Source organism: Lemur catta, chromosome 6 (assembly GCF_020740605.2).
Source record: "Lemur catta isolate mLemCat1 chromosome 6, mLemCat1.pri, whole genome shotgun sequence".
Classification (NCBI taxonomy): Eukaryota; Metazoa; Chordata; class Mammalia; order Primates; family Lemuridae; genus Lemur; species Lemur catta.
In genome coordinates, this window is record NC_059133.1 from 57814465 (window position 1) to 57839326 (window position 24862).

The window sequence follows — 24862 nt, forward strand, 5'->3', positions numbered from 1 at the left end:
GGCAGCCAGCCCGGAAATAAGGGGCGTGGCCGTGGCTGGGTGGCTAAGCGAGGCAGAATAAGCGAGAAATGGGCGGGGCGAGATTTGAGGGGCCTGTGGTGGGTGGGGCCAGGGCTGCACAGAGGCGGGGCGAGGAGGGGCGGGGCTTCTGGGCCAGGCAGGGGCCAAGGCGGGGGCTCGGGAAGGGGCGTGGCCAGGCTGGAAAGACTGGGTCCCACGGAGGCGGTCCGGGAGGCTGCGGTGAGGGAGGTGGGCGGGGAGGCGATATGGGCGGTGAATCCGTGCCGGGACAAAAAGGGGCCGGAAGAGGGTGGCCGCCGGCCCGGCCCCGCCCCGGGGCTTCCTCCCCGTGGGTTCCGTTGGCTGTGGCGGCCACTGAGGCTGTAGCGGCGGTGGCTGCGGGGCGGGCGTAAGATGGCGACACCGGCGGCGGGACTCCTAGGCCTGCTGTGGGGCTGGCTGTGGAGCGAGCGCTTCTGGCTGCCCCAGAACGTGAGCTGGGCTGACCTAGAGGGGCCAGGCGACGGCTACGGCTACCCGCGCGCCCAACACATCTTCTCGGTGTTCCCGGTGGCGGCGGGCATCTTCTCCGTGAGACTGCTCTTCGAGCGGTGAGAGCCCGCGAGCGACAGGCGCGGAGGGCTGGGCGCCGGCCTGGGGCGCGGCGCGGCGGGAGAGGCCGAGGGCCGGAAGCAGAACTGAAGGGAAAGCCCGGAAGCTGGGCTGGGGAAGCCTGGGCCGTGGCGAGTGATGCTCGCAGCGTGGTCGAGGTGGTCGTGAAACCTGGGTGGAGACAGGGAGTTCGGGCGTGGGCACGTGAAAGGGTGAGAACGCTGGGCCCCTTCAACGCCAGACCCCTGAGGTCGCTTGCGGTCTTCTTATACGCCTCCTCCCAACCTCCAAGGGTCCTACAGACGAGGAAACAAGTTGAGTGTGAGCTCTGGCAGAGACCCCCAGGCGAGGGACAGGAAGGGGCCAGGAGAACCAGAAATAGTTGCGGCCATGGAAGCTTGAGAGGTCAACGCAGGAGCCAGACGTTCCAAGCAAAAGGAGTGGGTTCATCAGAATCCAAGATTTGTGAGGACACTTTAGTTTCTGAGAGTTGAGGGGAACAGGATTAGTTAGGCCCTAAGCCTTTGTCAACTTCTGGACGTTTGTTTGTTGATAGGACGTTTGTTTGTGGTCAGTAAATAATGATTGAGAAGGGTCCACCCTCATCTAGTAAGATGCCCTGAGGAGTAACCCAGAATCTAGATCTTTAATCTGAAATAGATGTAATTTGTTTCTGTATTCTGGTTGGAATAGAGTGTGCTGGAGCCTGAGGCTTCCAAAATATGGAAAGATGTCAGATTAGCTACAGAACAGGCCTTAGGGCTTGAGATGGAAGGAGGAGTGGTCATCTTGAAGGAACTGAGAGCCGTAGGGCTTATTAGAGGACACCTGTATTGAGCCAGCTTCTTTTTTTTTTTTTTTTTGAGACAGAGTCTCACTCTATTGTCTGGGCACTCACAGTGCCGTGGCATCAGCCTAGCTCACAGCAACCTCAAACTGCTAGGCTTAAGCGATCCTACTGCCTCAGCCTCCCGAGTAGCTGGGACTACAGGCATGCCCCACCATGCCCGGCTAATTTTTTCTATGTATATTTTAGTTGGCCAGATAATTTCTTTTTCTATTTTTGGTAGAGATGGGGTGTCGCTTTTGCTCAGGCTGGTCTCGAACTCCTGACCTCGAGCGATCCACCCGCCTCGGCCTCCCAGAGTGCTAGGATTACTTACAGGCGTGAGCCACCATGCCCGGCCTTGAGCCAGCTTCTAAGTGAGTTTAGCAGAATTGCAACATACTTTGCCTAACCATGTGCTCTTGGTAAAAGTGATTTCACTTTTCTTTGGGTGGATAATATCTGCTGTCTAAGATAAAGATATTCACTGAGGATTTGATGTGGTGATTTTGTAATAATGAACTTATAGCTGTGGGTGATTTTGATCAAGTCCACTCAGACCAGGAAAGGAGACTTCTTTCTGCACAGGTTTCAGGTAGTGAGGGTGGCATGTGAGTATCTTCTGTCCATTTTGCCTTTATCCAGAGCATAAATGATTGTAATGCAGGAATACCTTTCTAGGATGGGAATATGTTACAGATAAAATAATCTGTATCTTTCTGAAAAGATAATATTACCTGTGCTAGATTGCTTCTTTGATTTGCCTACTATATATATATATATATATTTTTTTTTTTTCACCCAAGCTGGAGTGCAGTGTTGTGATCACTGCTCACTGCAGCCTCAACCTCCCTGGGCTCAAGTGATCCTCTTGCCTCAGCCTCCAGAGTAGCTGGGACTACAGGCATGAACCACTGCACCTGGCTAAGTTTTAAAAAAAAATTTTGTAGAGGCAGAGTCTCACTATGTTGCCCAGGCCAGTCTCAAAACCTGGCCACAACTGATCCTCGGCCTCTCGGGATTACATGTGTGAGCCACCACACCCAACCTATTATATTTAACACAAAAATCTTTCAGAATATTTGTTATATTTAGCTAGACACTCACCCATCCATTTATTCATTGTGTTTATCATCATATCATCCATTTATTCATTGTGTTTATCATCAAAGTGCTTTGCCAGATGTTCAAGTGCAAAAATAAGGATGCTTTTACACTGAAGCAAATGAAACTCAAAGATCTAAATGCCTTTCCTAGGTCCTCAGGAACTTGTACCTTTTCAGAATCCAGAGGGTTCCCCCAGATGGCTGAAGTCTTACATATCTCCTGGCAGAGTGGCTGGAAAGGATCCTTTACCTGTGGGAATTCTATCTGAATGTTTCTATGGTGCCCCAGTTGTCAAGGGAGTGCAAGTGGATGGGAATACTGAGCTGAAAGCATTCTAGTGTGATTATTTCTTGGCCAGTAAGGACAGGTACCTTGTTTTGTCTCATGTTTGCTCTTGGGAAAGGTTAGAAACAGTCTTGCTATTTTGTTTCTGTTTAAGACTCACTACCTCAGTAATAGAATTGACTGCTGAATTACCAATTCCTCTCTTACTGTGCCGGTAAAGGGAACAGAAACCAGAGTGTAATAAAAGACATATTGGAAATATCAGGACAATTAGTCGTCTTACCTATGTTTTCTCATTTCCCAAATCCCACCTATTCAGTTTGTAGAAGCAATTCATGTGGTAGTCATAGACATTAAGATCTAGAACTCCTACTTCTTTTACAGACAGTAAACTAAGGCTTAGAAACATCCTATAGCTTTTCAGAGGTTCCATACTCACCTGGGGGAGGAGCTAGAACCAGGATCCAGGTCATTTTCCCCAGCCCAGTGCTCTTTCCACTGGGTGATATGGCCATTTTTTCCTGTTCCTTAAATCCCCTTTCAAGTGTTAAGATTTAACCTTCTGTTCCTAGTATTCTAGGATTTGGAAAACAAATTCATACTAATCTTATTCTTGGTTATTTAGTATAACTTGTTTGACTTGAATTTTGCATTTTTTATTTGTTTCAGATTGTTACTGCATGTTTTAATGAGACTTACACTATGCCTCTTGATAAATGGTCTCTATTTGTTTCAGAAATCTCCCAAAGAATAAATGTAGACTTTACAACTAGGCCTCATTTTCCCTTTCTCTTCAACCACACTGAGCATTTATCTTTTAAGTTTCCACATTCCCTAGAGAACTGCGGCCTTATCTGATGAGGATGACTTGAAAAGCCATTTGCCATAAGTGTTTGTATCTAGCTAACTATTTATTTTCCTAAAGAACTGCAGAGAGGCAATTATTACCTACCAAAGAATTGAGGCTTTCCTTTGTGGACCTCTATTAACTGGTCGCATTGTGGTGGCCTGTACCCTTGCACAGTGCCTAAGTGTAGTGTGTGGTCAGTAAATACTTAATGATTGAGAAGGGTCCACCCTTATCTATTCAGATGCCCTGAGGAGTAACCCAGAATCTAGATCTTTAATCTGAAAGAGATGTTTGCTTTAAGAGAGGTAAAATTATAATTTGTTTCTGTAGTTAAATTTCACCACACTGTATTTGCATGTTGTGCACTTTTCTATAGCTTCTCTCTTTTTCTCCTCTCCTCTTACACATACGCTACCACCCTGTATCCTATCAAAAGAAATAGGCTAGGTGCAGTGGCTCATGCTTGTAATCCTAGAACTTTGGGAGGCCAAGGCAGGAGAATCACTTGAGGCCTGGAGTTTGGGACCAGCCTCAATGACATGCCATTTCTGCAAAAAATGGAAAAATTAGCCAGGTATGGTGGTGCGCATCTGTAGTCCCAGCTACTCAGGAGGCTGAGGCAGGGAAATCGCTTGAGCCCAGGTGTTGGAGATTGCAGTGAGCTATGCTGATGCCACTGCACTCTAGCCCTGGGTGATAGAGCAAGACCCTGTCTCAAAAAAAAAAAAGAGAGAGATTGAGATAAACCCTTCCACTTGTTGCTTATTTTATGTTGCTGATTCAAACCTGAGGGAAATTGTAGTCCAATTTAGGTCTGTTGGGTCTGACTTAAGCTAAATCTTAAAATTGTTTGAAACTTAGTATCTAGTCTCTTGAGTACTTTTTCCTTGGGATCAAGTAGAAGCTTGAGACTTAATATTGATACCATCAGATCTATATAGGCTCATCCATTTTGAATTTAATATTGTAATAGGAGCTTTATGTTGTCAGAAAAGAATTATTTTGTGAATTATACAGGAGGAGAATGAGAGCCCTCACTGCTGCTCATTCATTGTTCCACTCCCCTCTTATCTCTTGTTACTTCAAGGCAACCTCACTGGGCTGTCTAAAGAGCCTTCTTAATACCATTCTTTCTCACTAAGGACTAAGCAGACATACTTGCTGGCCTGTCATAACGGACAACAGTAGTGACTCATTTTCTTATGCGTGTTTCTTAACGATTCATTTCATCTTCCTCATGTAAGCCTTGCTACCTCTGCCGCATACTGCCTTTTTTTCCCCTCCTCTCCCCACTTCCTGTCTGCGTGGAGGAAAAGCTTTTTTCCTTTTCCTGACAGGCCTGCTGCTGTCCTTCCAGATTCATGTCATATCACAGCATTGTGACCCAATATTAGTAGGTCCTCCAGCTGGGGGAGAGAGGCTTTGGGAAGAATGGCCATAGCTGCTGACTTAGTTGTAAGGGAGACAGCCCATTCCACTGCATCCCTAAAGGTATTCTGTTGGGCATTACTGAATTGTAAATCACAGGATTAAATGAGGTTGGCAGATCCAGCAGAGCCAGATTGGAAAAGATAGGCACATGGCCCTACCCTTATCTAAGAACTCACCTCTCTTAATAAGTTCCAGATGGTCAGAAGCCTCCTATGTCCCTCCTTTCTCTGGTAAAACTTCTTTCCCTGGCCCTTTCTGCATAGTGGGTGTTGATGCTCCACAGATGGTTCTGTCATGCCTAAAGTCAGGTTCCTGACTTATCTCTGGAGACAGTGTATTCATCATTGAGAAGAAACATGTCAGATATTTTTGCTGTATCCACTTGCTGATTCAGAAAACTAGGGTCTCTCAGATGGGTAAAAAAGAGATTAATGAGACCGGGCATGGTGGCTGACACCTGTAACCTCGGCACTTTGGGAGGCTGAGGCAGAATGATTGCTTGAGCCCAGGAGTTTGAGACCAGCCTGGGCAAAACAGCGAGACTCCGTCTTCTTCTCCAAGGGTATGTTTAGGTAAATAAAAGCTGTCTTCTAAAGAATCCACCAAGTTTTGGCCTCTGTATTTGGATCTAGTCCTATTTTATCTTTAGGGAAGTTAATTAAGGTGTTACTGCAAAAAGAGTTTAACCATAACCACTTCTTAAAAAAAAAAAAAATCCAAGACCACTTTTGCTAGATAAGAATTTATTAGGATAAACAAAATACATTATCAACATTCATTTCACCTGTTTTTCACTTTTTTAAAAGTGCTATTAAAAAATTTTAAATTACATATGTGATTCACATTATATTTCCTTTTTTTTAATACAGTTTATCACATAAAAGAAAGAATGAAGATACAGAAGGAAGCTACACAAAGTGAAAATAGAAAATAGAGTTCCAGAGACAGTGGAACTAGTCAGTCTCTACAAGTGGAGGATGACCTCCCATTATATTTCTATTGGACAGTGCTGATGACAGTGATTCAAACAAGTAATATTAATAACTGAGAAGAGTTTTTTTTATTTTTTATTTTTATTTTTTTTATTTTTTGAGACAGAGTGTCACTTTGTTGCCCTGGCTAGAGTGAGTGCCATGGCGTCAGCCTAGCTCACAGCAACCTCAAACTCCTGGGCTTAAGCAATCCTTCTGCCTCAGCCTCCTGAGTAGCTGGGACTACAGGCATGCGCCACCATGCCCAGCTAATTTTTTCTATATATATTTTAGTTGGCCAGATAATTTCTTTCTATTTTTAGTAGAGATGAGGTCTCACTCTTGCTCAGGCTGGTCTCGAACTCCTGACCTCGAGCGATCCACCCGCCTCGGCCTCCCAGAGTGCTAGGATTACAGGCGTGAGCCACCGCGCCCAGCCAAGAGATTTTTTTTAATGTAAATTCACATTTGATACAGTTTTTAGGACCAAAAGATAATATAAGTATCTTAGGCTTGCTTTTAAGCAACAGGTCTTTCTAAAACATTGTAGTAAAAGTGAGATTTTAAAATGTAAATTATTTCCTGATATATTGTTTTGTTTGTTTGTTTTTTGAGACAGAGTCTCACTCTGTTGCCTGGGCTAGAGTACCATGGCATCAGCCTAGCTCACAACAACCTCAAACTCCTGGGCTCAAGTAATCCTTTTGCCTCAGCCTCCCGAGTAGCTGGGACTACAGGCATGCGCCACCATGCCTGGCTAATTTTTTCTATATATTTTTAGTTGTCTGGCTAATTTCTTTCTATTTTTAGTAGAGACAGGGTCTCACTCTTGCTCAGGCTGGTCTCGAACTCCTGATCTGGAGCGATCTTCCCGCCTTAGCCTCCCAGAGTGCTAGGATTACAAGTGTGAGTTACTATGCCCCGGCCTATTTCCTGATATATTCTGTTGAGTGATCTCCAATTGACAGTGGCTTCTAGCCAAGCATTGCTTTATTTTTGCATTTCTGCATATATCTTCTCAGTAGTTAATGATCTATAAACAAACAAGTTTGTCAAGTAGTTATTATAAATGTACATGGGGAGCTGTACAGCCCTGATAAGCAGTGAGAATAATGACACTGTATTATATCTCTTCTGAAAATACAGAATTTCTTTCTTTCTTTCTTTCCTTCCTTCCTTCCTTCCTTCCTTCCTTCCTTCCTTCCTTCCTTCCTTCCTTCCTTCCTTCCTTCCTTCCTTCCTTCCTTCCTTCCTTCCTTCCTTCCTTCCTTCCTTCCTTCCTTCCTTCCTTCCTTCCTTCCTTCCTTCCTTCCTTCCTTCCTTCCTTCCTTCCTTCCTTCCTTCCTTCCTTCCTTCCTTCCTTCCTTCCTTCCTTCCTTCCTTCCTTCCTTCCTTCCTTCCTTCCTTCCTTCCTTCCTTCCTTCCTTCCTTCCTTCCTTCCTTCCTTCCTTCCTTCCTTCCTTCCTTCCTTCCTTCCTTCCTTCCTTCCTTCCTTCCTTCCTTCCTTCCTTCCTTCCTTCCTTCCTTCCTTCCTTCCTTCCTTCCTTCCTTCCTTCCTTCCTTCCTTCCTTCCTTCCTTCCTTCCTTCCTTCCTTCCTTTTTTTTTTTTTTTTTTTTTTTTGTTGAGACAGAGTCTCACTTTGTTGCCCAGGCTAGAGTGAGTGCCGTGGCATCAGCCCAGCTCACAGCAACCTCAAACTGCTGGGCTTAAGCGATCCTACTGCCTCAGCCTCCCGAGTAGCTGGGGCTACAGGCATGCGCCACCATGCCCGGCTAATTTTTTCTATATATATTTGTCGTTGTCCAGATAATTTTTTTATTTCTATTTTTAGTAGAGACGGGGTCTCGCTCAGGCTGGTCTCGAACTCCTGACTTCAAGCAATCCACCGGCCTCAGCGTCCCAGAGGGCTAGGATTACAGGCGTGAGCCACCGCGCCCGGCCTGTTTTTTTTTTTTTTTTTTTTTTAATACCGGGTCTCACTCTGTTGCCAGGGCTAAAGTGCAGTGGCACCATCATAGCTTGCTGCAACCTCAAAACTCCCGGGCTTAGCCTCCCGAGTAGCTGGGACTATAGGCATGTGCCACCATGCCCAGCTAAGGGTCTTGCTATGTTGCTCAGGCTGGTCCCAAATTCCTGACTTCAAGTGATCCTCCTGTCTCAGCCTCCCAAAGTGCCAGGATTACAGGCATGAGCCACTGCGCCAAGCCAGGATTTCTCTCTCTCTCTCTCTTTTTTTTTTTTAATTTCAGAATATTACAGGGGTACCAACACTTTGGTTACATATAATGCCTTTGCACTGCTTGAGTCAGAGCCACAAGCCTGCCCAACCCCGGAACAGTGTGCACGACACTTGTTAGGTGTGAATTTACCCATCCCCTCTTCCCTCCTCCCACCTGTCCAACACCCAATGAATGTTACTTCCATATGTGCACCTAAGTGTTGATCAATTACTACCAATTTAATGGTGAGTACATGTGCTTGTTTTTCCATTCTTGTGATACTTCGCTTTGAAGAATGGGCTCCAGAGGTAGATCTCTTAAAAGGGTATGTACTTTGTAGTCTTTAGCTTTTGAGTAGTATCAGCATTTGTAAGAAGTCTCAATTATAGGCACAGAGGGTCTTGTGTTTAACTCTTCTTGAGGAAATCTCCAGTTATAGACTGAAATTGGTTAACTTGAATTTCTACTGATTCTCCAGAAATCAGTGACTTTCACCTACACTTGATAAACACAGAGCTAGGCTATCTGATGACCCAGGAGGACAAGGCTGAGTTCGAATTTCATTTCCTTGAAACGCTTTTAGTTAAGAAGTTTTTACCCATTTGTTCATCTGTTCATTTTTTAACATTTATTTATTGAAGCTTTGGCTATGTCAGATATTAAACTATGTGCCAAAGATAAAAAGGTAAATAAATCATGGTTTATATACCCTCAGGGAGAAAACAGGAAAATCAGTGGTTATCATTGATTCGTTTGTGTTTCTACTTTAAGCAAATGCATTCAGTTATGTAATTATTCAACCATTTAAAAAAGATGAAGGAATGAGTGGGTTTATCCTACCACTTCAGCATAAATTCACTTTAGTCTTGAGTGTTCCTTTCAATAGAACTCTTCTAGTACATTAGAATGATTGGATTTACAAAAAATATAATCTACATACACTCCTTGAGAAAAACATGTTATAGTAGATTCTTATGCTTCTATCTAGATAACCTCAGTTATTGTTTCAGGTTTGGTAATTTTTTTCTGGGCAATTTCCATATTCCTTTTTCTTCATCTACTAAGATTCCCCGTAGTATGTTTGTTGTAAAATCAAGGAGCTAGGTAAAGTGAATGATGTCAGAAACGTGTCAGGTCACAGCTGGAATTTCAAGAGCGGAACAGTTTCAGAGATCTTGAATGTAACTGTTGTACTGTAGATTCTGAACTGCCCTGTTCTTTGGGGATGACCTTCAGGTTGGGCTCTGCTTTTGGGCTTGTCTTCCCCCACAAAACTGTGTATCTAATGTATTGCTTTGTACATATTAGCTATTCATAGTGTTCATTGAATAAATGACTCTGAATCCTACTTCCACTTGAGATACTGTGATACCCGTATAGTAATTCCTTTTTTTTTTTTTTAAGAAATGAGGTCTTGCTTAGTTGCCCAGGTTGGAGTACAGTGGCTATTTACAGGCCTGCTTATAAGCACACTTAAAGCAGGTGGTAAGATCACTTGAACCCAGGAGTTTGAGGTTATGGTGAGCTCTGATTGTGCCTCTGCACTCCAGCCTGGTATCAGAGCAAGAACCTGTCTCAAAAAAATAAAAATTAAATAAAAATTAAAAATTCTGTACTGGAAATTAAGACTGAGAAATTTTAAAACTATGTATTTGTTAAGTCATTTTAAAATGATAAACCCAGCACATATTAACATAAATAACCTTTTAATGGAAAGTAACTTAATTTTTAAAAAAAAAATTTAAGCCCAGGTGTGGTGGCTAACACCTATAATCCTAGCACTTTGGGAGGCTGAGGCAGGAGGATCACAGAGGATGGCTTGAGCTCAGGAGTTTGAGGTTGCAGTGAGCTATGATGATGCCACTGTGCTCTAGCATGGGTAACATGTCCCCCCCCCAAAAAAAAAAGTGACATTAGTTTAAACTTTTATAAATCTTTTTATTATCTGACTTAATAGAAGACAGCTAGATTCCCATATCTGTTTGTGCATTTAGTCTGTTCTATTATGTTGTTTTGGTTGAAGAACATGAAGATAATTAGGCCCATATATATATGATCATATTTCATACACACATATATTAATAGAATGTGGCCATATATATACAGGTGGTACTGGGATTACAGATGAGATACAGATGAGTTACAGATGAGTGTTAAAGGTTCCTGAAATCGTCTTTAGGTCGGATCCCTGATGAACAGCACATATATAGTGATAATAATAACAATAATAGTACTGTAATGGCTCATATGTGATAATAATACAGTATAATACTATAATAATAATAATACCTCTGTACTGTAATAATGTTACAGAAACTATTGTGCTCTTTTAATTCAAACAAACAAACATAAAAACAAACTCATACAAAAGGTTTAGATAGGAGACAGGAGAAATTTCAAAAAACAGTGTTAAAGGTTAATATTCTCTTAATGTTGCATCATCGCTAGACTAGTCGGAATTTTATACTTCTTTTGATCTTCTAACCAAATCAGTAATAACCTTTCCATTTCAATAATTAATCCACTATGCTGCTTAGTAATAATTGATGCTTTCATTGAAGCATACCTTTCACATGTTCCATTATTCTCACTTTAGCCTTTATAATTGTTCTGATAGTCAAGTGACTGAAGCTTAATGCTTTTAGTCACTTGAAAGCATGAGGGTGTCTGGCCTTTCTCTGAACACTTAATTATTTCTACTTTTGTTTCTATTGTAATGACCTTTCTCTTTGCTGCAGCTCACCTGGACTTGCAGTGGACTTTCACTTTGGAGGCATGTTCATGAGGGTAAACACAGACTCACAAAACCGAATAAAAAAATTAAGATGAAAGTGATACTGTGCGTGACTATAAAGGAGACTAGCCTCTCGGGTAAAGATGTGCCAACGAACCGCGTATACCATGTGGGTTTGTTTACATGTGCGGAAGAAAGTGGTTCCTAAATTATTAATTTAATTATGTAATTTTAAATTGTCTTTATGGGGAGCCTCAGGAGCCCTTTTGGAACCATGGAGTGCCATAAGTTGATCATCGGTAACTTAGGGACTGCCTGTATATGTAATATGTACTAATAGGTGAAAAAGGGAGGACTTCAGAAACATCCTCAAAGAGTTTCAGGGACTCCCAACTGATCTCCAACCATACTTTTAGAACTGCTGCTCTACAGAAAGTAAAATATTCACTAGCTACTGTACAATAAAACTACAAGTTAGTCTTAAATTAGTGTCTATCTGAAGCATTTTAACGTTTGTTTGTATACTCAAAGTACAGTAATTCTTATTGTAAGTCTCAAGGCTTATTACTACACCAACCTGAGCAAAATAGCGAGACCCCGTTTCTACAAAAAATTGAAAAATTAGTGGGGCATGGTGGTGTGTGCCTGTAGTCCTAGCTACTTGAGCAGTTGAGGCAGGACGATTGCGTGAGCCCAGGAGTTTGAGGTTGCAGTGAGCTATGATCATGCCACTGCCCTCATGCCCAGGCAACAAAGCAAGACCCTGTCTCCAAAGGAAAAAAAAAAAACAAACTTGGTACCCTTATAATGGGTATAAGCAAGACACTGATCCATCTTTCTCATCACAGTACTGAGTACATTCATCAAATTGAACAACGTATTAGTCACCTTAATTCTTTACAGCCAGGTCATAGGTCTAAATGTAGATAATTTTGCTACAACAGGGGAAAGGAATGAAGGATGGTCTGATATAATTCCATAGTGTGTGCCTTATCATGGTTTAGGATAGTATAGATCATAGAGGTCCTTTTGCTTTTTGTCTATTTCTGCTTTATTTCAAGAGCAAATTTGCCTTTTTTTTTTTTGATGGTCCTCAAAGGAAACTGCAAAGATTACCTGAGCACAGACCATGCAAGAAATGTGTTTCTTTTAAGAATTTACTCAGAAAAATACACTGACATAAATATGTCAGTGGGAACATATAATATATAGTTGGGAGTCACCTGCACATAAATGGTGTTAGAGTAATTTAATAATTCTTAAACTTTTTGTTCTTGGGATTATTTTTCACTCTTAAAAATTATTGAGGACTCCAGGAAGCTATTGTTTATACGGGTTACATATACCATAAATTTTTTTTAATTGAGAAACTTAAGAAATGTGTTTGTTAATTCATTAAAAATAATAATCTATTTACATGCTAATATAAATTATTTTTGAAAAATATTATTTTCCAAAAGAAAAAATATTTAGTAGAAGAACATTTTTGATTTTACATTTTTGCAAATCTCTTTAATGTCTGGCTTAATAGTACACAGCTGGATTCTCCTCACTGGCTTCTGCATTCAATCTCTTGTGATATTTTGTTTGGTTGAAGTATATGAAGAAAAGCTAGCCTTACACAGATATGTTATTGAAAAGGTAGAAGTATTTTAATAGCCCTTCAGATAATTTTTTTTTTTTTTTTGAGACGGAGTCTCACTCTGTTGCCCGGGCTAGAGTGAGTGCCATGGCATCAGCCTAGCTCACAGCAACCTCAAACTCCTGGGCTTAAGCGATCCTCCTGCCTCAGCCTCCCGAGTAGCTGGGACTACAGGCATGCGCCACCATGCCCGGCTAATTTTTTCTATATATATTTTTAGTTGTCTAGATAATTTATTTCTATTTTTAGTAGAGACGGGGTCTCGCTCAGGCTGGTCTCGAACTCCTGACCTCGAGCAATCCACCCTCCTTGGCCTCCCAGAGTATTAGGATTACAGGTGTGAGCCACCGCGCCCGGCCAGCCCTTCAGATAATTTGATATTTTTCTTTGATGCTTCACCAAAACACAAGAGTAGTTTCCTAAAAGTTGGTTGCTGTGTAGTGTAGAATCTGAAACCATATCGATGAGCTTTTGATTCTCGTTTGTTAAAATCCATTGGTCTATGTTACATTTTGAATGGACATCATGTATCAGTCGTTTGGAAAACACTGGGTTATACACATCTCGATCTTCCATATGTTAATACATTTCATTATACAATATTTTTAAATCATATTAGTTAATCTCGTAACCAATCTCATCAGAAAAGTCTTAGAGTATTGGGAACTTGTCAAGCTCAAAGGCAGATATGTTTCCTAAAATTGTAATTTTCACTTGAAAACTTGAATTTTATCATTGATAACAATGCTTTTTTTTTTTTTTAACTTAAAAAAAATTTTTTTAAGCCAGTCAAATTTAGCTGTGGGGGGTTGTATACCAACTTTAGTGACACTAATGTTAGTAAGTTCTGGTAACACATTACCATAGGACCAGCCAACAATGCTTTTCTTGAAGTGACAGACTCAATTCAGTTTTGAGAAAACATTTACTAAATACCCATATCTGAATAACATTAGTTTGTCTGTCATTCTTTCAGGTAAATATGGTATTCTATGAAAAAAGTAATTTTGTTCATTTAGCTCACAACAGTTGCATAAATGCTTTTCTTTCATAACAATCAAGTACTTTGGTATGGAGCTTTGTGGGTACTTTCATTTTATCACAGAATACTTTTTAAAAATATACTCAAGGTTAAGATTTAATAAAATAATTTGAATTGCTTCATCAAGGCATTCTTCAGTAAACTGGCACTTTTTTAAAATTGAGATGACACAGCTGTGCAGTTTGGTGCCCCTGCCTTGATTTGGACTAAGGTGCCGTTAAGTTTTACCTATCCTTGCTTTGTACCATCATTGCAAATGTCAATGCAGTGAAAAGGGCAAATAATCTTTTAATATTGTTTTGAAAATAGTTTTGAGTTTGTAGAGCCCCTGAGAGTGTCCCAGGGTCTGTAGACCATACTTTGAGACCCTTTGCTGTAACTGAATGAGACTAGTGTGTAGAGTAAGAAAAGAACCTGTATAGTGAACCCTGAGGAAACACCATATTTTAGAAAAGGCAGAGGAAAAATAAACCTCAAAGGAGATAGAGGAATGACAGCCATACAGTATGTGATATCAATACCTGGTATTTAATAAGTGTTTTGTTTGTCCTAGGCACTGTTCTAAGTGCTAAACATTGAATCTTCACAGTAACTTTATGAGGTAGGTAGGCACTAATGTTACCCTCATTTTACAGATGAGAAAAACTGAAGCACAGAGAAAGTAAGTAACTTGTCCAAGGTGATTCCACTAGCAATGCATACCAGGCAGTTTAGTTCTACTGCCAGAGGTCAAGGGAGAAAACTAGGAAGAGTATAGCAATATGGAAGCTAGGAGAAGAGAGCATTTCAAGAGGGAGGTCATGGTCAATAATGTAAAATGCTGCCCAGAGGTCAAGTAAGATAAAGGACTGAAAGCATCCATTCGATTTCACGATAAGGAGATCACTGATGACTTTGGCAAGAACAGCTTCAGTGGAGTGTAGGGGCAGAAGTCAGATGAGAGATGGAGGAGAGTTGAAGAATGAGTGGGAGTTGGAAAAGAAGTCATTAAGAGAAAACTTTTTCAACAACTTTAGTTGTGAGGTAGGAAGAAGCCAGAGGGTGCTAGAGACAGGGAGAGTTGTTTTAAGATGGGGAAAACCTGAGCGTGTTTAAGGTCTGACGAGAAGAAACAAGCAGAGAGTGAGGACTGAATAGAAAAAAAGGGATACACAGAATGAAATTTCTGATCAGGAAAAGAGTGGGGCTAAAGCATAGGAAGATTAGTTTTAGATGTGATTAGTTTTAGATGGAGTGGTTCTGATGCAGGAGGTTGAGAGCATTCCCTTCTCTTAGCCAAGATTCTTGAGGGTCTTGGTTATTTTCACTTCTTTCTTTCTCCTATATCTTTCACTACTTTAACTCACTACTATCTTTTTAGAGTCTCCATTTTATTGGAATTTCTTTGGTGAAGGTTACTACAGATCTCCAAATTGCCAAATCTAGTGGATACTCAAGTCTTTGTCTTACCTGATCTCTGCCTTATTTGATACAACTCTACCTCTGGTCTTCCTGTCCCCTAAATTCACCTTTTATGTTGGTGTTTCCCAGGGTTCTTTTTTGAGTTTCTATTCCTTTCTTATGCAAGCACATCCACCCCCACAAATTTAGCTACCACTTAAATCCTCGTTCATTCATATTCATATTTTCTCTATGTCTGTGTGGGGGTGTGTATATGTATCTAGATATAGATATATATCTCTATATATGTATCTCACCCAAGCCCCTTTTCCAAGTTTGTTTGCCTCCCAGACAGTTTCATTTCAATGTCTCGTGGATACTTCAAATTCAGCGTACACAAAACTCAACTCATCTATCACTTGCAAAAGTGATTTTCTTATTCCCTACTTGGTTTCCCAAGGAATCAACTTAGTTTCCCAAGCTAGGACCATGGAAAAGCACACAGCTCTTCCTTTTGCTTCTCACTTTATATTTCTTTTCTGGTTTGTTGTTTTTTGGGTTTTTTTTACTTTTTATTTTTGGAGACAGAGTCTTGCTTTGTTGCCTGGGCATGAAGGCAGTGGCATGATCATAGCTCACTGTAACCTTGAATTCCTGGGTTCAAGTGATCCTCTTGCCTCAGCCTCCCGAGTAGCTGGGACTACAGGCATGCACCACCACACCCAGCTAATTTTTAAATTTTTTGTAGAGATGGGGTTTCACTGTGTTGCCCAGGCTGATCTTGACCTCCTGAGCTCAAGCAATCCTCCTGCTTTGGCCTCCCAGAGTGCTAGGATTACAGGTGTGACTCACTGTGCCCGGCCTCACTTTATATTTCTAGTGAAAATAATAATAGCTAACTGTTAATGAATGTTTAATAAGTGTCAGGTACTGGGCTAGGCATGTATCATGTCATTTCATTTTTAAAATAACCCTGTAAGGTAGATATTATTATCCCTCTTCTATAGGTGTGTGACATTCATGAGGTCTTTCAGCTGGTAAAATCTAATTCTGGTTCTCAACTCTAATCACATGACTGCCTCTGGATTGGGGAAGGGGCCTGGGCTGTTGGTACACAGCATAATATACCAGTCAATGTAAATTAAGGTTTCTGCTAGCACTGGCCTTTGAATGGAACTTTTTTACCACCAGGGTAAAAGAATAAGTGGGAATTGGAAAGGCTGTTTCTGCTTTTGTATCCTCATGCAGTTATGTACATGGGAGGAGACAGAGAGATGATTAGGTGATTTTTATCTCTGACAGGGCACTAACTCAACAACAAAGAATGACTACCTTATTTACACTTCGGAATGCTGATTAATCCTGGATCCAAACTGAGCTCCAATAGAGCAAGAATGGGTTTCGATAGGCCTATCACTTGTCAGTTACTGAGCAACTGCTGAGCATGGAACCTTAGTAAATACAAAAGCAGTCTATTGTCAGTGTGTACAAAGAATTTAAACATGAGTTGGGAGTTTAGATATTATTGGTATACAGAATAATGTACCAGTAAATGTAAATTAAGGTATCTACTAGCTTTTTTTTTTTTTTTGAGATAAGAATCTCACTCCATCACCCTGGGTAGAGTACAGTGGCATCATCCTAGCTCACTGCAATCTCCAACTCCTGGGCTCTAGCGATCCTCCTGCCTCAGCCTCCAGAGTAGCTGGGACCATAGGCGTGCGCCACCACATCTGGTTAATTTTTTCTATTTTTTTGTAGAGACAGGCTCTCACTCTTGCTCAGGCTGCTCTTGAACTCCTGAGCTCAAGCGATACTCCCACCTTGGCATCCCAGAGTGCTAGAATTACAGGCGTGAGCCATTGCACCTGGTCCTAGCATTGGTCTTTGGAACTTTTTTAACCATCTGTGTAAAAGAGAATGGGTTACAGATGTGGCTAACTTTGTGCTCGGAATAAAAGTTTCCCTATGGCTCAGGAACTCTGTTGATAAGAATAAAAGAAGTTGTTTTCATAGAGGAAGATGAAGTTTCTTATTCTCAATCCTGCCTTTAGAGATAATAAATTCTGGATTCAAATGCAGATCAAGAAAACAGGTCAAGAGCACTCCATCTTCCACCTCCCAGTAATATTTTCACTGTGGCACTCCCTGAGATGCTAAGACGGCTAAACCTGGTTTTGACTTATCCTGAAAGTGGCTGTACAGAACTTTTCCTAGAGCTGATGCTCACAAAAATCTCTGGTTGTAAGGAAGAGTGATATCTTTCTTGAAGAACCAAACAGTAGTTCCTCAATTTTCAAAGATCTAAAAATTAGAAATTAATTATAATCAATGATAACATCATAGAATCTTAGATATAGAAAAAAATCTTAGAAATCATCTCATATAATTGCTTTTATCGGGACTCCTGAAAGTTCTTAAGTGCTTTTTCTTTTCCTCAGAGACAAGGTCTTGCTCTATCACCCAGGCTGACCTGCAATGGTGTGCTCATACCTCATTGTAACCTAGAATTCCTGGGCTTAAGCGATCCTCCCACCTCAGCCTCCCAAGTAGCTGGGACTACAGGCATGTATCACCATGCCCAGCTAATTTTTTAATTTTATTGTAGAGGTGGGGTCTTGCTATGTTGCCCAGGCTGGTCTCAAACCCCTGGCCTCAAGTGATCCTCCCCTCATCCTGAAGTGCTGGGATAACAGGCACAAGCCCAAGAAAATTCTGGCAGGAATGTGACCATGACCCAGGATGTCTGTATTTAGGAAGAGCTCAGTCTCCCAGTACTACTTTCCTCTCCAATTAAGCCCTTCTTGTTTTCTTCTCAAAAGAACACATACAAGGCCAGGTACGGTAGCTCACACCTGTAATCCTAGCACTTTGGGAGGCTGAGGTGGGAGGATCACTTGAGGTCGGGAGTTCCAGACCAGTCTGAGCAACAGCGAGACCCTGTCTCTACTAAAAATAGAAAAAAATTAGCTGGGCATGGTGGTGCACCCTTGGAGTCCCAGCTACTCGGGAGGTTCAGTGAGGAGGATCACTTGAGCCCAGGAGTTTCAAGTTGCAGTGAGTTATGACAATGCCACTGGCACTCAAGCTGGAGTGACAGAGTAAGACTCTATCTCCAAAAAAAAAAAAAAATTTCTTGGCCTTTTGATATAAGGAAAACTATTCCCATTTGTATGTTTTTACTTTGGTTGCCTTTTTTTCTTTTTAGAGATGGGGTCTCACTGTGTTGCCCAGTCTGGTCTCAAACTCCTAGCCTCAAGCAATCCTCCCACTTTGGCCTCCCAAAGTGCTGGTATTACAGGCATGAGCCACTGTGCCCAGCCTGTCTGTGCTTTTGAAGTCTTATTCAAAAAATTCTTGCCTCGTCCAATTTCATTAAGCATTTTCCCTGTTTTCTTCTAGCAGTTTCATAGTTTGGGGGCTTAGATTAAGTCCAGAGGAAATTAAATCAGTATGTCAAGAGACATCTGCATACCCATGTTTATTGCAGCACTATTCATAATATCCAAAACACAGAATCAACCTAAATGCCCATCTAATGATGAGGGGATAAAGAAAATGTGGTATATATATACACAACGAAATCCTATCATTTTCAGCAACATGGAGGAACCCAGAGGACATCATGCTAAGTGAAATAAGTCAAGCACAGAAAGACAAACACCACATGATCTCACTCATATGTGGAATCTAAAAAAGTAGATTTCATAGAAGTAGAGAGAAGGATAGTGGTTACCAGAGGCTGGGAACGGGGGCACCAGGAGGGGTTGGTCAGTGGGCAGAGAGATACAGTTAGGAAGAAAAAATTTGGTGTTCTATTACACAGTAGGGTGATTATAGCAAATAACAATGTCTTTTATATTTTAAGATAGCTAGAAGAGAAGGTTTTCAATGTTGTCACCACAGAGAAATGATAAATGTTTAAAGTGATGGCTGTGGCTAGGCGCAGTGGCTTGTGCCTATAACCCCAGCACTTTGGGAGGCCAAGGCGGGAGGATTGCTTGAGGCCAGGAGTTTGAGGTTACAGTGAGCTATGACTGCATCACTGCACTCCAGCCTGGGCAACAGAGTAAGACCCTAGGTCTAAAAAACAATAATAATAAAGTGATGGATATGGTAATTACCCCAATTTCATTATTATGCTATGTATACATGCACTGAAACATCACATTGTAGCCAGACGTGGTAGCTCACGCCTATAATCCTAGCCCTCTGGGAAGCCAAGGCAGGCAGATCGTTTGAGTTCAGGAGTTCAAGACCAGCCTAAGCAAGAGTGAGACCCTGTCTCTACTAAAAAAACAGAAAGAAATTAGCTGTACAACTAAAAATATATAGAAAAAAAATTAGCTGGGCATCGTGGCACATGGCTGTAGTCCCAGCTACTTGGGAGGCTGAAGCAGAAGGATTGCTTAAGCCCAGGAGTTTGAGGTTGCTGTGAGCTAGGCTGATGCCACAGCACTCTAGCCCAGGCAACAGAGTAAGACTCTGTCTCAAAAAAAAAAATCACATTGTACCTCACAAATATGTACAATTGTTATATGTCAATTATAAATAAAAACAAAAAAAGAATTGGCTTTTGGGTGTTCTCCATTACAGGTTTATTGCCAAACCTTGTGCACTCCATGTTGGCATCGAGGACAGTGGTCCTTATCAGGCCCAACCCAATGCCATCCTTGAAAAGGTGTTCATATCTATTACCAAGGTAAGTGGGCAAAGAAATAGAGAGGAAAATTCATTGGAGGTATTGCTCCATGGGACAAGGGAGGATAGAAAACACCTATCTCCAAGGATAACAACAGGATGGGATGATCTTTTACGTTGGGTAGTCCATATAGCTATATGGAGAATTTATCCCCTCAGGGAAAACCTTTGTGCCAGGGTCCCTACGTATGTCAAATTTAGACACCTTTGAGTTTTAGGCCCAGCAGCCACCTCTGCTCCTCTTTCCCTAGACAGAGCCATATAATATCTTGGTTTTGTTTTTCCTTGCTTTAGTTTCTGTCATTACCTAGTTGTGTGATAAAGATGGGGAAGGTACTGATAGTCTTTGCAGTTTGGGTTTTAATATACTTTTTTACCTAGCTTGGGCTGGAGGAAGAAGACCAAACAAAAATGTGTATATGTTAGCAGTAAAAGTCCTTGACGTGCGAGATAGGATTTCTTACTAAAAATGACTTTGGGATAAAACCTGGAAAGATAAACATCACTTGAGCCACTGTGGTGATCATCCCTTGCCACTGAGCTAGTCAAAGAGATTTAATGATGGGTTTGAGAAGAAAGGAGTGTTCTGACTCTGGTTATACACCTACAGTATCCTGATAAGAAAAGGCTGGAGGGTCTATCAAAGCAACTGGACTGGGATGTCCGAAAAATCCAATGCTGGTTTCGCCATCGGAGGAATCAGGACAAGCCCCCAACGCTCACTAAATTTTGTGAAAGCATGTAGGTGTCCAAGGGAGGGAATGAGGAGGAGGGTGGGGATACAACTGGACTGAGGTTTACTTTTTGGAAATCACTTCTGTTGTTAGGGCAACAGTTGATGGATGTGGAGGGCTAACTCAGTCTACTATAGGTAGGAAGAAAGAGAACTGGAAGACTGGTCACCCTGAGTTTCTTGGACATGCTTGCCACCGAGCTAGGTGTGGTTCCATTTTATCCCCCTTGCCCAAATAGACTGTGAATAAATTCCTATAACTGCACTTAGGTATGTAGATATGCATACCCTTGTACACCCTGACAGAAACAGTACTAGATTGCTGTAAATTGACATTTTTGTGGGAAGCATCCCTCTTCTGGAAAATACTACACTTCATTTCACGAATTTTTACTAATTATCCTCTAGAAATAGAGCACTATCATCAGGGAGTCTGATAGGGAAGAAAAGTTGATTAAAAGCAGTATACATTTGTGGAAATCTGTTTTACACAGACGCTGGAAGATGACTGTCTTTGGCTTTTTAGGTAATAGTATTTGTCCCTATTCTGGGAATTTAGCCTGTTTCTCACCAGTAACTGTCTTATCCCCAGATCTGCTATTTTGACTTCCCTAACCTCGAAGACTTCGTTTGAGTAAACAGTTGTCTAACCTCTACTCTTTGCTCACCCAGGTGGAGATTCACTTTTTATTTATGTATATTCTGCTATGGAATTAGATTTCTCTGGTTGGTGAGTCTGAACTTTCTCTGGTCCTCTGATTGGATTCTAATTGTGCCTAGATCTCTAGAGATAAGAGTTAAATACCTTTAGACCTTTATTTTTCCCTAAGTTTTCCTCCTTTGTTATAACCATAGCCCAGGTTTATATGCTAAGAGATTGTCTTCTGTCTGGGGCCTGACTTCAGTAACCTCATGACTCTACTATTTCTCCCCTAAACAATGCTAATAATAATAGTAATAATTAAATCAGCATAGTACTTAGTAGCTTACAAAGTACTTGACAAAAATCCTGTTCCTCCAAGGCAATCAATAGCACTTTAAGGTGGATGAAACTGCTGGGCATAGTGGTTCATGCCTATAATCCCAGCACTTTGGGAGGTTGAGGTGGGAGGATTTTTGAGGCCAAGAGTTCAAGATCAGCCTAGGCAACATAGCAAGATCCTGTCTCTACAAGAAAATAAAAAAATTAGCCAGGCATGGTGGTGTGCACCTGTAGTCCTAGCTACTCAGGAGGCTGAGGCAAGAGGATCACTTGAGTCCAGGAGTTTGAGGCTGTAGTCAGCTATGATCACACACCACTGCACTGCAGTCTGGGTACCAGAGTGAGACCCTGTCTCAATCAATCAACCAATTCATTTATTTAAGAAGTGGGCAAAATAGGTATTATTCTCGCTTTTCAGTTGTCATAGTCAAAAGAAAAATTTCAGGCATTTTGATTCTCCTAATTTCATGTTTTTTTCCCTGTCTCACACTATTTTTCTCTAAATGATATAATTGTGTCTTCAAAATAGATGAAGCAAAAACTGGTAGGACTGAAGGAAGGGAATAGACAAATACATAGTCACAGTTGGAAATTTTTGTTTGTCTGGTTTTGGGGAGTGGGAGGAGATAGTCTTTTGGTTTGTTGCCCAAACTAGAGGACAGGGGCATCATGATAGCTTTCTGCAACCTCAAACTTCTGGGTTCAAGGGATCTTCCTGACTCAGCCTCCCAAGTAGCTGGGATTATAGGCATGCACCACCATGCCCAGCTGATTTTTCTATTTTTTTGTAAAGACAGGGCCTCCCTATGTTGTTCAAGCTGCATTAGAACTCCTGGCCTCCAGCAATCCTTCCTTGGCCTCCCAAAGCACTAAGATAACAGGTATGAGCTACCATGCCTGGCCCATAGTTAGAGATTTTAATGCTCTTCTCTCAGTAATGGACTAAATCACTAGACGTAAAAAAAAATCGCTAAGGATGTAAAAGATATTAACAACAGAGTCAACCAACTTTACCTTATTGACATGTATAGAACACTACACCAACAGCTGAAGAATACATATAATTTTCAAATACGCCTGGAACATCAACTAAGATAGATTATGGTGTGCCATAAAATAAGTCTCAGTAATTTCAAAATATTGAAATCTTATAGAATGTGTGATCTGACTACAATGGAATTAAATTAGAAGTCAATAAGATATATAGAAAATATTTGGAAGTTAAACAACTCTTCTAAATAACCCATGGATCAAATAAATCACATGGGAAATTAGAAAATATTATGAATTAAATGATGCTGAAAATACAACATATCAAAATTTCTGGGATGCAGCTAAAGCATACTTACAGGGAAATTAATAGCCTTAAATGTTTACGTTAGACAAGAAGAAAGGCTTAAAGTCAATGATGTAAAAGTTTCTACTTGAGCATCTTGAAAAGGAACAAAGTAAGCTAAAGGAAAGAAATAATAAAGAATAAGCAGAAAATAATGAAATAGGCATTAGACAATGGATAAAATTAATAATGCCAAAAGTTGGTACTTTGAAAGTCTGATTAAAATTGATAAACCCCAAGAAAAAAGAAAATATGAATTATCAATAAGAGCTTGTAACTGTAGATCCTATAGACATTGAAAGGATAATAAAACAATTATAAAGGTAATAAATTCAATGGCATAAGTGAAACAAAGTCCTTAAAAGACATAATTGTAACTCCATTAGAGATGATTACTTTTGAGTTTTGAACTGACACAGAGATCTTGCTCTTGGTTATCAAACAGAATCGTTGTCTTCCTGCCTCCATATATATATCCCAGGTGGTGATGTTTCCTATAACTATCCTAGAGCTCTCCCTGCTCTTACTTACCTCAAAGCATAGTTTTTCTATTTATAACACTTTCTTAATGTAGAAGAAAAATCTAGCCATTTATTCATCCCTTAGGGATCTCTAAAACCTGTTAAGAGGGAGCCCTTTCTTGTCTCTTGCCCCAGCCAAGTGAGAAGGGGGATTATACAGGGTAGATCCTGAAGCCAGGTGAGAATCCTGAAGGCTGACCTGGATTATCTGTTTTCTTTTAGTCACCTTGGTTCTGGGACATCCGACAGTGCTGGCATGGCTATCCATTTCAGGTAGGATCTGAATTGTTTCAAGATAGGTGCCTTGTATGTGCATAAGGTATAAGATGGGGTGGGTGAGAGTGCAATGCCAGTCCCAGGACAGATGGCACATTTCCTTGGTATTGAGGATTTAGGGGCTGAGTCTCTCTGAGTCACATATTCAGGGTTTCTATTTCTGAGGCCCCCATAGCAGTGAAACCCAGTGACCTTTTTGTTCCAAGTTCCCCATTATATTCACCCTAATTGGGCTAGAGAGAAAAGCAGTTTCCTGGCATTTAATGAGGTGCTTTCTGGTTCAGGTGTCCTTTTTGTATCAAGGGCAACTTGGAATCCCCTAAAGAACATCTTGGTTCTAATCTATACTAGAAAAATGTCAGGGAACTGCTAAAGGGGTAGAAGAAGGGAAGGCTCGAAGGCCTTTGTGTATTTCATCCCATGAAAAGCACTAATTGCCTACAATTCTAGACATACTGGTTGGATTGTGCTACAGTATGTATTATCTTATCTCTAATAGATGAGAGCTGGCGATGGTATGCAGAGATACAGAGGGAAGAGGTTTAAGTCTCTACACCAATCCAAAGTCTGTTAACTATTGCAGATCTTGGGAGATAATTAATGGGAAAGGAAAAATACCTAATAATTTGGGGTATTGGTCCTCCAAGACAGAGAAACCTGCAGAGTTGGAATGCACCTTTGACTAGCTGGTATTCTAACTACTTTTTTCTCTCTTCCAGCCTCTCTCACGTGGGCTTTATTACTATTATATCATGGAATTGGCCTTCTATTGGTCTCTTATGTTTTCTCAGTTTACAGACATTAAAAGAAAGGTAAGGACATGGGCTCCCTCAGTTCCCTAATTTGTTGCATCTTCCTTTCTACCACTTTCCATTGCTGCCATTGTGATGATGGATTCTCTTCCCTGACTAGGACCACAAACGAAAGAGAAAGTTGGTCTGATGGGACTATTAGCTGATTGTAATGTTCTCATAAATGAAACTTAACCTGTGATGAAGTATATTTAAGATATTCAGGGAAGCCCTAGGATGAGAACAGTTAACCAGCTAAGAAGCATACCTTTTTCCTTATTCTTCTCCAAGGTTCTTACACCTCTAAATGTCAGGAAACTAGTCAGAACTTGGAGACACCAAAGTCTGATTCAGAAAGAACACTTGATTCCAGAAAAGCTTGATCTGGTATTTATGTGGTATTAGGAACCCTTGCTCGCTCT

The 24862-nt window shown here is 41.0% G+C and overlaps 1 protein-coding gene across 5 annotated transcripts in view; it reads left to right on the forward strand.

Moving 5' to 3' along the window:
* The first annotated feature begins 213 nt into the window (after positions 1-213).
* Positions 214-24862, forward strand: part of CERS5 (ceramide synthase 5) — a 30815-nt gene continuing 6166 nt past the window's right edge. The window contains exons 1-6 of one of the 5 annotated variants that reach the window (XM_045554944.1): positions 295-611; positions 19697-19802; positions 20412-20542; positions 21207-21264; positions 23596-23646; positions 24369-24461. In XM_045554944.1, the coding sequence (XP_045410900.1) occupies positions 415-611; positions 19697-19802; positions 20412-20542; positions 21207-21264; positions 23596-23646; positions 24369-24461 (636 nt within the window). In that variant the 5' untranslated portion in view covers positions 295-414. Of the gene's footprint in view, positions 241-294; positions 612-19635; positions 19803-20411; positions 20543-21206; positions 21265-23595; positions 23647-24368; positions 24462-24862 lie in introns of those variants that run through there. The other 4 variants (XM_045554945.1, XM_045554948.1, XM_045554946.1 and 1 more) reach the window with 4 other exon arrangements.